Source organism: Fulmarus glacialis, unplaced genomic scaffold (assembly GCF_000690835.1).
Source record: "Fulmarus glacialis isolate BGI_N327 unplaced genomic scaffold, ASM69083v1 scaffold8566, whole genome shotgun sequence".
In the NCBI taxonomy this organism is placed as follows: Eukaryota; Metazoa; Chordata; class Aves; order Procellariiformes; family Procellariidae; genus Fulmarus; species Fulmarus glacialis.
This window is the reverse complement of record NW_009220036.1, coordinates 28,570-41,281: the sequence shown is the minus strand read 5'-3', so window position 1 is coordinate 41,281 and position 12,712 is coordinate 28,570. Positions and strand designations below refer to the sequence as shown.

At 38.0% G+C, this 12,712-nt stretch overlaps 1 protein-coding gene across 1 annotated transcript in view; it reads right to left on the bottom strand.

Moving 5' to 3' along the window:
• Positions 1-12,712, bottom strand: part of LOC104078816 (serine/threonine-protein phosphatase 2A 55 kDa regulatory subunit B gamma isoform) — a 46,249-nt gene that overhangs the window by 16,483 nt on the left and 17,054 nt on the right. The window contains exon 5 of the mRNA XM_009580600.1: positions 1,925-2,089. Coding sequence (XP_009578895.1) covers positions 1,925-2,089 — 165 coding nt within the window. The remainder of the gene's footprint in view (positions 1-1,924; positions 2,090-12,712) is intronic.

Here is a 12,712-nt window from a genome sequence, read left to right as displayed (position 1 = left end):
GACAATTGTGCAAATATTTGATTTCCCAGACTTATTGTTTTTTATGATATATCCTTTTAGCTTGCTATGGGCTTTATATATTTAGCTTTGCTTGCCTCTGAGAGCTGTACTCAAACCCCTCCAATCAGCAGTACACGGGCCTACTCCTTTTAATGCTTTGGAAGTTCTACCACTGCTGTATCAATTTTGTATTGTACACACTCAGCTTCTCAATGAGCTTGACTTGAGTTCAGTGCAGCAATGCTACATTAAATGGCTATTTTCTAACTCATAGATCTGGAAAATAGGGTTTAATCAATGACCATTAGACCTTGCGCTCCCTTCTGGCATAAAATGCCTTCTTTCATCCAGGGTTACTGTATTGTTGTTTTAATAAGTTACAGTTGGCATTTGGCACTGAGTTACAGGGGCACGGAGGCCTTATTAGCAAGAAGAAATGAAAGTACTATAGAACAAAACAATTAAGCGGGACAGGATAACTCACAACAACGTGCCAGATTGTATCATGCTTGCATTTCACTTCATGGTATTGAATTTCCCCTACAAGTACAAGGGGATACAGCTAACTAAAGTAAAACACTTCTCTGCTTAGGAAATTGTCCTGAAAGGTTATTTTCTATAATTGGAGACCACACCCTAAGAGGTTCTGAGCACGTGCACTTCTTGCAGCCAAAAGGCCTAGTCATAGGTTCTTTAGTACATTTACTTCAGTTAAAAAAATAGCTTGTGTGCTAAATCTGTGCACCACTTATGTCTCACTTGAATCTTCAGATGTTTTCTTCCCCCCCCTCCCACCCCTACTAATAAGACCCGCCTACCTCAAAAGATTCAAGTAGGAACTGAATGACATAAAACCTCTTATGTGCCCCTGGCACTAAGAGAATTTCTCCTGAATTTCCTTCCCAATGTTTCAACATTGCAAAAGAAATTGAAGAGCCAATTCTGTGAGATGGAATTGTCCTGGAAGCCCCAGTCCTGAGGGTGGCTAAAGCAGAGCCACCACAGTTCATTTATTAGGTTCTCAGCTCCTCACAGGAACCAGCCACATGACACAATGCCTTTGTCTGGTGGTTTTCAGTCTCAGAAGATCAGGAATAAACAGGTTGTTTGCACAAGGCAAAGTGCCCAGGCTTGCCAGATTACTGGTGGGAAGAACCATATTCTGTTTTATCTGGTCTATAAATAGCTGATAGCAAGACGTTATGAACATGCATTTTCCTTCATCCTTTACTTCGAGAACAGACAGCCCCACATTTTTACATTTTACTTCCTTGTTCTTATGTAGGTTTCAGATATGAACTGTCATGGATTTGTGGTTCTGTCTCAAAATTTCACAGGATACAGAAAATCACTTTAGGACAGATGGCCCCTTCTATACCAATACAATATCTTCCCCTCCTCCCCCAGTATTACTTATTGCATTATTTCCTGTGTATCTGTACAGACACATTATTGAAAAAGTACATATAGGGAATGCTGGGCTAAATTTTTAGGAAGGACTCCGACATATTTTAATCCAGAAAATGGATTCAAAATTTTGAAGGCAGTTTGAATGACAAAATTTACTTGCTGCAGTATTCAGAACAGTAGTGGTGTATACAAAACAGTATGCTCATCTACGTAAGTACTCCTCCGTCCCAATATTTTATTTGTAGGGAATCATCTCTCTTGTGCTAGAGAGTTGTGGGTTCTTCACTGATCCCTGCAATAAGAACCACAAGGGCAACCAGTCACAGACACGACTGTTATCAAGTTCCTAGGTAATACTTGTATAGATGAGGAAATTTTCTTCCTTTTGCTGTTTTTCTTTTTAACTGTGCCTGCAACTGGGAAGCTAATACACTGGGGTATGCACACATCTACATGCTGTCCATGAATAAGACGACTTTAATGACATCTGGGGCTCAATGAAGCAAGGACTTACGCTTGGAATGTTTGTCACAGAGAGCCGATGCCCTCATGTCGCAGAGTCTCAGGGATCCTTTGCTGCTGCTGTAGACAAAGAGATTGCAGTGATGGGGATGAAACTCAGAGGCTGTAATCACTTCCGTCAGGTCCTCCATATTGGCTGGCTTTATATCTACAATGTCTGAATGGAAGTTTCATTAAGGAAAATGCAGTTGTTTGCAGGTAAACCAAGACTCTTCCTGCCTTCTTGAAGGAAGCATGTAAACGTCCATACATTTAATGCTTTTAGATAAAGATATACTCATTTGTTTGGCAGTAGGGTGTTTTTAAACTTCCATACCTGCCCCATCTATACCAAACTCAAAGAGCCACTAGTCAGCAACGGTTTTACAGCAGATGCCATTAGTAGGTCAACATTTGTCCATGCTGTGCAAACAAAGACATCAAAGAAACCGTATTCCAGGGGATATGGAATTCTCACCTTCATTAAAACTATAGAGAGCAGGTAGCTGTATCTCCTGTAGTTGCTATTGAAATCGCTGCTCTATCCCAGTTTATACTGATTGATAGGGAACAATGTACAGCTCAGAACTGCTCACTCGAGTAAAGGCTCACTGGCTTTTATGATCATGCAACTTAAGCTAAAAAATACACACAACTTAAGCCTCAAACAATAAATGTACTTTTTTGCAAAGGCAAATGTGGCAAACACAGACGGATTGATGCAAATAGTTTTGTGTGAATATATACTAAGATAATATCATTTCTAAAAAAAATTGTGCACAACATTGATTTTGCTATTTGAATACTTGCGAAGGAAGTATCTGAAATGGCATTCTTGGATTTTTATGTAAACGATGCTCGCTACTGAAATCAATATGAATTTCTGTGACTGAGAATTGTACATCTGAATCATTTAAGTGGACATATCTGGAACAAAAACACATCAAAGATCTAGTTTCCCAAGCACAAACCTGTCAGTCGGATCACCAAAGATTATCCACATGAAGTACAGCCCCAGCTCACATAGTGCCTCTCTAACACATATATATCCACTCATACATATGACCTGCCTTGGTGAGCTTAAAAACCAGGACCCAATTAGCATGTATTTGGAGGAGAAGGCCAGTCTGTGGAAGATTGCTTATAAAGAAAAGAATGAAAGAAAGAGTCCCATGAGGGGGCTGTAAGAAAGCAGTAGGTGTAGAAGCATAAAATGAAAGAAGGATATATATGTAAAGCAGTACATTTAAATAAGATTGTACATTTTCATATGGCCCTCAGCAATCCACTGTAGATAAGCCATCCAAATGTTAACAAATCCTTCGAACAAGAAGAGTAGTAACATTACCCTATTTTACTGATGAGGCTGTGCGAGAGGCAATAAAGGATTTGCATAAGATCACATGGGAAATGCATGACAGAACAAACCCAGATCTACCGAGTCCCAGTTCAGTGCCCTGAACACAAATCATCTCAGTGCCTGGATTCCCCAAACATAAAATTTGAATCAGCTGATGTTCAAAATTTAAACATCTCAGAGGATAAGATAAATGAGAAAATCTGTTTTACTGATGGCAAGAGAAACCACATATCATGATAGTAAGCTTGTTTCTGTTCCCACTGTGCCCACTTCCCAAATAGAAGACCTTTAATTGATTTCTGTGGGAATGGGGTACAGTCTATCACCACCTTTACAGTCTATACTTTGATCTTTCCCAAAAATGCAGATCTGGGACGCTACATTGAAATTAAACATAATACAAAAGATTCATAGATTATTATCTTGATGACTTTGCATAGACAAATATATCACACTGATGATTTTTTTTTACACCAAGTGGTTTAAAAAGGAAAATATCAGCAAAACTATGAATATCTTGTGACATTTAATAACAACTGGGAATGAATTAATGTTGCATTTCAACTGCATTCCCACTTACTTGCACTATCACATTTGCATCCATCTCCAAGAATCCATCATGATTAAAATTAGTGCAATGAATATTAAGATGTTGCATCATTGATTTACCCCTTTTATAAAGCATCACTAAATATTCTTGAAAATCAATAGGAAAAAATAACCTTTATTCAGTTATTTGTATTTGGTGAATCTGTCTCAAGAAATATCTTTAAGTAAAAGCAATTGTTTTCAGTGATTGAATTGCTTTCAGGAGTTCAGAGAAATTACAGTAACTCAGTACAAGAATTTCACCTCTCAGCAGAGATGAATAATTGCTGAGTGATGAGAAAGATATAAAATATAAATAGAGTATGTGAAACAGTCATGGTAAGTATTATTTTTCTGGATGCTGAAGACAATATTGATGAATTTCCCTTCATTGCATGAAATGAATAACCCTGTGCTGAATAATGAAATTAAATATTCCATTCTCCTGCCAGAAAAGCAGAAAACACTTGAAACAGACTGCATTTCCAGATGTGAGCTAAATCTCCACTGAGAAAGAACCTCAGTTGCCTGAGGATCATAGAGATTGCCTGCTGAGGATCATAGAGAAAATGCACCACTGAAAATTTAGAAAAAATAAAACAGTAACACTTGTATTGAAGTAAACAATCAAGGGAATAGAGAGTTGCAGAAGAGATTTACCCAAATGCATTTGTAATAATAGATGGAAAAACAGCCTTTGCTTTGACAGCTACAGAACCCAATGTATCAAAAGAAGAACATGTCACACAAAAGAACATCTTCCTCCTCTCATGATTTTTGCCATCTATTTGAAAACAATCAAGTACAGCTTGACATGTGATGTGTGGGAACTGTATTTAAACGAGCATGACATGGTAAGGGCAAGCATCTCCCATCAGACATTTCACATTTCTATTTTTCCATCTTCCCTTTGTGTCTTTTTCTTCCTTTTAAGCACAACGTCGCATGGCAGGAAAATATAAAAAAAATTGGACCAGACAGTGTGCTTCAGAAACAGGCCCTATGGTGAACTTGAAGAGCTCAAAGAAGAGGGAATCTGGCAGAAACTGATTAAATGAAAATTCCATTTCTAAAGGGAAAAGTATTCTACTGGCACAAATCTGCAGAGTCGCCTCCTATGCTATCAACTTCCCTTGGAATCGTATCTTGTGGAGGGATGTCTTGAGTGGGGCACGGTCCCTCTCCCCCAGTTCACTCACATCTGAAATACCAGTCACATCTGTCTCCTGTTGTACCACACGTAGTGCGGTTCATTTTCAGAGTGTGGACAAAACAACTAGGACCAAAGCTATCTAAGACAGGACGACCAAAGAGTTTACCATTGGCAGTGCACTAGGGTATAATTCTGTCGTCCTAAAAAAGCTGGTGTTCCTGTGCCTGAACAGGGTAGGAATCTCCCCTAAGAAAATGAAAAAGATCTTCACACTGCTTTGACTCCCACACATGCTTGCCAAGAACGAGGCATTTCGACCCCTGGTAGATACTTGCACTAAGGGAAGGCTGAACTGGCACCTTGCCAGCGATGGGCCGGAATGCATTGGCAGTCTTTTAATTCATTAACATTAAAACAAGGAACAGAAAATATCTTCTTGCTCACAGAAAACAGAACAGGTCTGTCCCTCCTAACCCAACTGTTTGCCGTCTTACATACCAGGCCTTCCCTCCATTGTTTGGCTCAGGGAAACGGGATAAAGCTATGAAGAGGCCAACAGATTTTCTAGATGCTCTCCACAGCAAAATGGAAATGAAAGGTCTACTATGCTTCAGACCACAATGGTGAGAGATTATGTTCTTACAGTTGGGTTAGCAGAGCTACAAGACCAGGAGTTAATTTTGGGAAAGGCAACCAAGATACTCTAAGGCAATGTAACCTTTACCTTTGGCTAAGTGTGTCTATGTTGCTTTCCCAAAATGATTCAAGAACAAGGTACAACATCGGAGAGCGAGCAGGCAGGACAGGACCTGACTGAGAGGAGAAAGGAGGCTTTAGGAAAAGACCTGAGGGAGGGGAGGGAGGGAAGGAAGCAAAACAGTGGGAGAGGAAGGAGGAAAGAGCATAAGGAAAGGCATGATTAACAACCTGCAATGATATGCAGTGTGAGGGATGCGATCTGAGTACATGATTCAGTTATACGGTATGTTTAGTTCTAATCCAGTATTTTGTGCTGCTGTTATGCAGCTGATATTAAAATGAGGATGACAGGAGGAAGAAGATTTGTTCCACTGCCTCTGGGCCATTGATCTAACGGAAATATCCCCCTCTGGGAGAAGTTACTCCATAAAGTTCCTTTTAATGCAGGTTACAAAGATGACCCTCACCTTGATCCAAAATTCACATTAATCAGACTTCTCCTCTTGATCAGCTAGAATATAAACAAGCATGCCTGCTTTATGCTCATGCCAAAACATGTATAATGAGAATGTGGAAATTTCTGCTGAGCAAAAAAGGCTCCAGAATGAGTTTTCTTGTATGATACTGGAAACATAGCGGTCTCCTCAAAACAGATTAAAACCTCTTTGAAGCAAACAGTATGCATAAAGAAATAGCTGCTTTGTCTTCCTGAAACCATCAAGGAATTCTACAAGAAACTGAATTTTGTAGAAAACAAACTTGCAACTCACAAGCTATAGCATATAAAGGACTGAATCTTACATCATTTTTTTGAATCATTTTTATATGACTTGAGGATTCACTGCAAGAAGGAAATAATTTGTATAGTCAGATGAAGGCTCCAGAAAAAAAATTAATTGTGCCCCCCTTTATTCAAATGCAATGGAGGAGAGAGGCTTTCTTTAAAAAGCCAGACAGAATTTTCCATAATAACTTCACAAGAAAACCAAAATTCTCATCTTTCTCATTTCAATATATGCTGATGTGACGCTTCATTTTTACCCCTGCGTGGGACTTGGGTTTTTGCAATTTTTAAGCACTTTCAAAAAATAAACTTCAGCATAACATATCTTCCCAAACCTGGCTGTTCCCTGTGTTTTCCACAGAGGTTTGTTCCAGCTCCTAATTTTGTCTGCACTCTCACACCTACATTCCAGCCTAGTCCTTGAAAGATTCACTGACTAGTAGTTGAAATCAATAGCAATTCATAGAAGCTGCCAGGGCTTCAGTTTAGGGCAATTGATTACTGTGGGCCTGCTGAGGCTTTACGCTTTTAATATAAGCATTTCGCTGAGTGGTTTCCTCTGTTAGTCATTTAGTGCACCCTATTTTCATTACAAGAAGGGAACTGTGATGCTTACAAATCAAGCTTTACCAGTTTTACACTTCCTACACGGTGGTTATATCATTCCTATACCATGCACCAGCTGAGGGAATTCATTCCAAATGGCTACAGTTTTCTTGCAGGTTGTGTACATCAGGGGAGCAGGGACAGAATCAGGCCTCAGTATGCTTGATAACACGATGATGTGATTACGTCAATCTTATTATGAAAGAAAGAAGCAAGCCTTAACTTTTAAATAACCATCCACTTATTCCTTTCTTTTCATTTCTTAAAGATACACTATATGGTTTCACTGTTGAATGACAATTCTACAATAGGCATGTCATGACAGTAAGGACACCATTGGATAGGGTCCAGCTTCTGAATCTCTGTCTTTCAGACCTGTTGTCCAAGAGTCAAGGGTTTCTGGAATGGATTGTCAATAGGTTAATAGATTTGGCCTTTTCTTCAAATTCCAGTGTTTTACCTTAGGCAGAGAGACGAGCCAGTATTTATATTCTAAGTACTCCTAATAGCCACAGTGTCAATGCTTTTTATCACACAGCATTCGCCCACTGCTCCACTAAAAGCATGTATTGTATGGGTTTGGTTTTACTAAAAGCCCAGAGAGTTGCAATTCCATTGTCTGTACCATTTGACTCTTCTGAACCACAAAAGCAGAAGCTGCTGCATAAGTGTGTGTTCCTTCAAGCTGTCTTGGACCTAATATCTGCTAATGCAAGGTATTGATCCATACTTGAAAATTACTTAATAGAACAATGTCAGCCCAATTCCTTTTTTATTTCCATGGTTTTTATAACAATGATTCTTCAGACATCATACTGGAGTTGGGAACTCTGGCAACAGTCTCACACCAGTGGTGATTTGCTGAAAATATCAATTTAAATGGCTTGATTTTGATTGGCAATAAAATGTCTCCATCAAAGGTGTTTACATGTTGCCATTATGATAGTACAAAGGCTTCTGACAGCTTTTTTTTCTGTATTTTTCCTCATATCAGGATTATGAGATACAGAAAGAGTAAAAACTGCTATGGGCTTTTAGCTCCATGTGGAAGGCCAAGTCATAGACAATTATGGTAGGTGCTGCACAAATACAAAGTAAAGGGATTGCTCATAATATAAAGAACAAGTACAAAGCGCACACAAAGAAGAGATTAAGTAATGTTAACACAGTTCTGTGGACTTCTGAGATTTCTTAACTCAAGGATTACAGCCTAAGTTACATGAAAAAGAGATGTTAGTGGAAAAAAAAATGACATGGTCATAGCTAAGAGGCTGCAGTAGCAAGAAACTTTCCAGCTACTCAGCTAGAACTAGCCATGAAAGAGAATTTGGCCATACAAGATGGCCTCACAATCTAATATCTAAAGCTTCAGCCAGATTCGTGCCTAATTTAGCTTTCTATTTCTGTCTTCTAACACCATAAAACTTATAAAACATGAGGGGCACAGAGATGTGTTTAGGAACCAAGATGTCACTGGTTTAACTGGCAGCTGATGGGAACCAGAGTCCCTCAGGACTAAGGGGCTAACAAGATTTGTTCAAGGCCAAATGGGAAGCCAGGGTCGGAACTTAAATACCAAACTTCTGAACCAAAGCTGCAACTCCTGGACTTTCCATCTCAAGTTTCTATATCTATATCAAGGAGATATTTGGCAAGAAATTCAAAGTAGTAGGGTCGGAACTTAAATACCAAACTTCTGAACCAAAGCTGCAACTCCTGGACTTTCCATCTCAAGTTTCATTTGGAATAGGAGATATTTGGCAAGAAATTAAAAGTAGTATTAGGAAACCTTTTCCACTCATTAAGTTCAAAGCAAAGGAGAGTCAGTATTGGTGTCAATGTTTTACAGATAGTGAAACTGAGTCATGAAGTGGCAAAGATTTGGCCAAGGTCAGTTTAAGGGCCAGGAAGAGCAACTGTTCTGGATTCTGCTTTAGTGGTATCTCCCCTCCCTACCCACAGTACTCCAGGCATGTGAGTATTCACTCAGTTCTTTTCTTGGTTGGTTGGTTTTGAGAGGTTCTTTTGTTATTATTACATTTGTCCTTTGGAAATTTTTCCCCAGAATGCAGACCAGTCTAAAGACTCATTCTGAATTTGAGAGATCTCATTCTGATCTTTGTAACATCAGAATTACTTTGCATTCCTATTACGTGGGTAGAATAAAATCAGAAAGCAGCAAGAAAGCCCCAAGTCTCCACTATGCAAATATTACTTGAAAAAAGAATCAAAGTATTTTAAATGTATTTAGTCAAATTTTAGGAAATTGCTTTTACTGCCATAGATTCAGTAAACGTCACAGATTCTGCTGTATGCAAGTTGAAAAAAACCAAATCTAATATATAAAAGAAACTGCCTATGGAGTAGCTGCAACATTTGAATAAGTGTTGAAAGCAGAGAATTGTAGAATAGCACTGCTAGGAAAGAGAGTGTTTAAAATGGTGCAAGTCACATCCAAACTATCTCATAGATAGGCCTGTTCATATACATTGCAACCATTAATTTACTTAGAGAATAATGAATTTAGAAGTAGATACTGGAAAATTTTAATTTGTGTAAGAACTGAATTTTTGGCTTGTTTTTTTAGAACAGAACACCTGCATTTTCATCTGTAGACCCAGTCACATGCCTGCTTTAGCCACAACAATATGCACATTCAAATTTTCAAGAGCAAAGAAATCATTATCTGCCTATACACAGCTGAGAGCAAAATTAAGTGGATGAGTCAACAGAGGAAGACCTGTCTTCATAAATGCACATCGGCATTGTACAGTACTCAATAACTGAAAGGCTGCAAAGTCATATTCAGTTGATATATTTGCATATTAATTAATTATTATTTGTCTGAAACTATTGTGGGATGCCTAATGTTACATTTGGAACATAACAAATACCATAAGAGCCTCAGGTACATGTAAATTATTAATAGAAGAAACCTATTAAGTCACCTAGCTCAGCTCTTAGGCAGTGCTCTTCTAGGTAGTATGGTAAGTGGCACCATGTATCACATCCTAGCAAGGGTTCTAAGAAGAGAGTGCAACCTCAACATAATAAGGCAAGGACAAATTATAAACTAAAGCAATATCATCTCATCATTCACAAAGCTGCTTTCCTGAAATCAATGAGATGTTTAAAAGAGAACTGAGAGGGATCTACTTGATTTGCTGAATCCAGTTCCTGGTTGTACAGAGAAATATAACATATATAACTTCCTAAACTCCAACTTAAAAGTAGCCAGGGATTGTCTCCCACATAACTTACAAGAAAGAGGAGACAAAATGTCTTTTTTTTTTTTTTAAATGAATAACCTATGCACCAACAGGTAATACCATCAAGAAATTTCTTCTTGATAATTATTAAAATCCCATGCAGCTGAGGAAGATCTGCCTATTAAAAGGCAGACACAGAAATTCCAGCTGGAGGGTATAGACTCTTCAGAGCATTTTGGTGGGGATTTTTTTCTATATGCAATTTATTTTTCCATATACCTTGCAGAAAACCCCAATACAGCAGTATTAGTACCCAGTAGAGTAGAATAATTCCATATTTTAACTGAAGTTAAAATTCAAGTCACAAAGGACTCATTTTTTGCAAAATTTAGCTAGCTACAAGTGTCTTCTAGAGCGTAACACTCTCCCCTTCCCTGCATGTTTGTTATGGAAGTAGTCAAATAAAACTGTCTTCAAAAATACCCAGATGCTTCTGAAAAATAGGTACTAATAAAGGCTTCCATTCAGAATGTATACTGATATTTCTGCCTGCAACTAACTTTGCACTGCCAAGAAATCCCTGAACATGAGCAATGGGAAAATGAAATGAGGAACAGATTCAGTTCTCATGAGAAACTCCATAGTGAAAGTCTTCCAAATCATCTATATTAAATTATATAAGACACCTGATTAAAGCTTTTTGGCAGGACTTATTATCTAGTTGCTTAATTTATGTGAAAGGATTTACAAAAATGCCCATCAGCTTGGTCTCTAGGCACTGCAGAGAAATACGGATTTCAGGAGTTTGAAACACCACTATTATTCTCCAAGGCAAAGGGGTTCTATATCCACAGCTGTATGCCTGTTTGTTTACTTGATGTGCTTTCAGAATATTGATTCCAGACAAGTCACACAGCTTGTAGTCAGTATGAAAACAGTCCAACTGTGTTGACTTTTCTTAACTCTGGTGGTGTAACTTTGTTAAAGTTAATACTGACTTTATTTACAGAGCATTTTTATTCCAAAGGCCCTAAAAGTGACCTCCCTTAACTATGGCAATTTCACATGCAATGGCACTACTCAAGCGCAGTCCTTGCCAGTGTATATTATGACAACAGAAAAGAGAGCAATGTCTACGTTAATGAGAAGTACCCTGGCTACTTCAATAGTGAGAAAAGCTTCCACGGTCTCAGGTTTTAAAGACTCAAAGAGAACACAGAGGTACAGACTGCAAGCTTTACAAGACCTGAGATGACCGTGTGAGCATTTTTGTGACACCTCCATTCTTGTATGGAATACTCTTCAAGCTAAAATATTTTAGCCAATGAGCAAAGCAAGTTATATTTTCTTCTCCTTTATGTTAATACTCTGCAAAAGATTGTGCTTTGCAAGGTTAATTTCAAGTCCAAACTCACATGGGAACGAGAATAATTAGACTCATTTAAGAGAATTCTCCCCTCTGGCAGAGCTGATTAAATTATTTATACATTATCTTTTCGTATAATTGTACCTAGAACTGTGTAAATGGTTTTTTGTCTAACTTTCAATAAATTCATAACATGTGTTTTTCAACTTGGATACACCACCTGCACCTGTGACAATAGAGAATGGCTCATCTTTAAAATGCTTCAGTGAGAAATTAATCCAGAGGGAAACAGAAGCATGCAATTTAAAAGCTTCCACAATGACACCATACTGATTAAAACTCATCAACTGAAGAAATAAAATTAGTAAGACAATAAATCTTGGACTGAATCCTGCTACCCATTTCCACAGGAATAACTTCATTGACTGCAGCCACATTACACTAAAATATGAGTAGCTACTTAGCTGAGTATCAGCTCTGTGACGTGACCCTTTATCTGTAATTTAATATTCCTTGCTATATTTCCCAAGTCCTTCTTTGCTAAGAATCTCAGATTCTGGATAAAACCTGAAAATTCTAATGGAATAAACTACTAGGGTGAAAAAGGAAATCTGGTTGGTGATGCTAACATTCATTTCAGCTCTAGTAAGTGCTCTTTCTCTCTTCAATAGCAATAAACTTGAGAAAACTTGGGATAATGATATTTTAAAGGACATTCCTGGTACAAAACAGTAACTTGTTTGCTACAATCAGAAGAATAACAGTCCCAATTAAATTGGAAAGCAATTGGCTCTATGGAGATCTGTGAAAAGACATCTTTGCACCTATTGTAAAATTCTAAGTACCTTCTATAGTTGCGTTGCCTAGATCACTCTACAAACACATGAATATAGTGAAATCCCAGTGCTGTTCTTTAATGTACTATTAAAGAGTTCTGAAATGGCTTTCACAGGTTCAGGATTTCACACTATTCTTTACCATTTGCTGCATTTCCAGTTAATTTTCTTTTTCCTTTTTGCAATTCACTATACAGTTT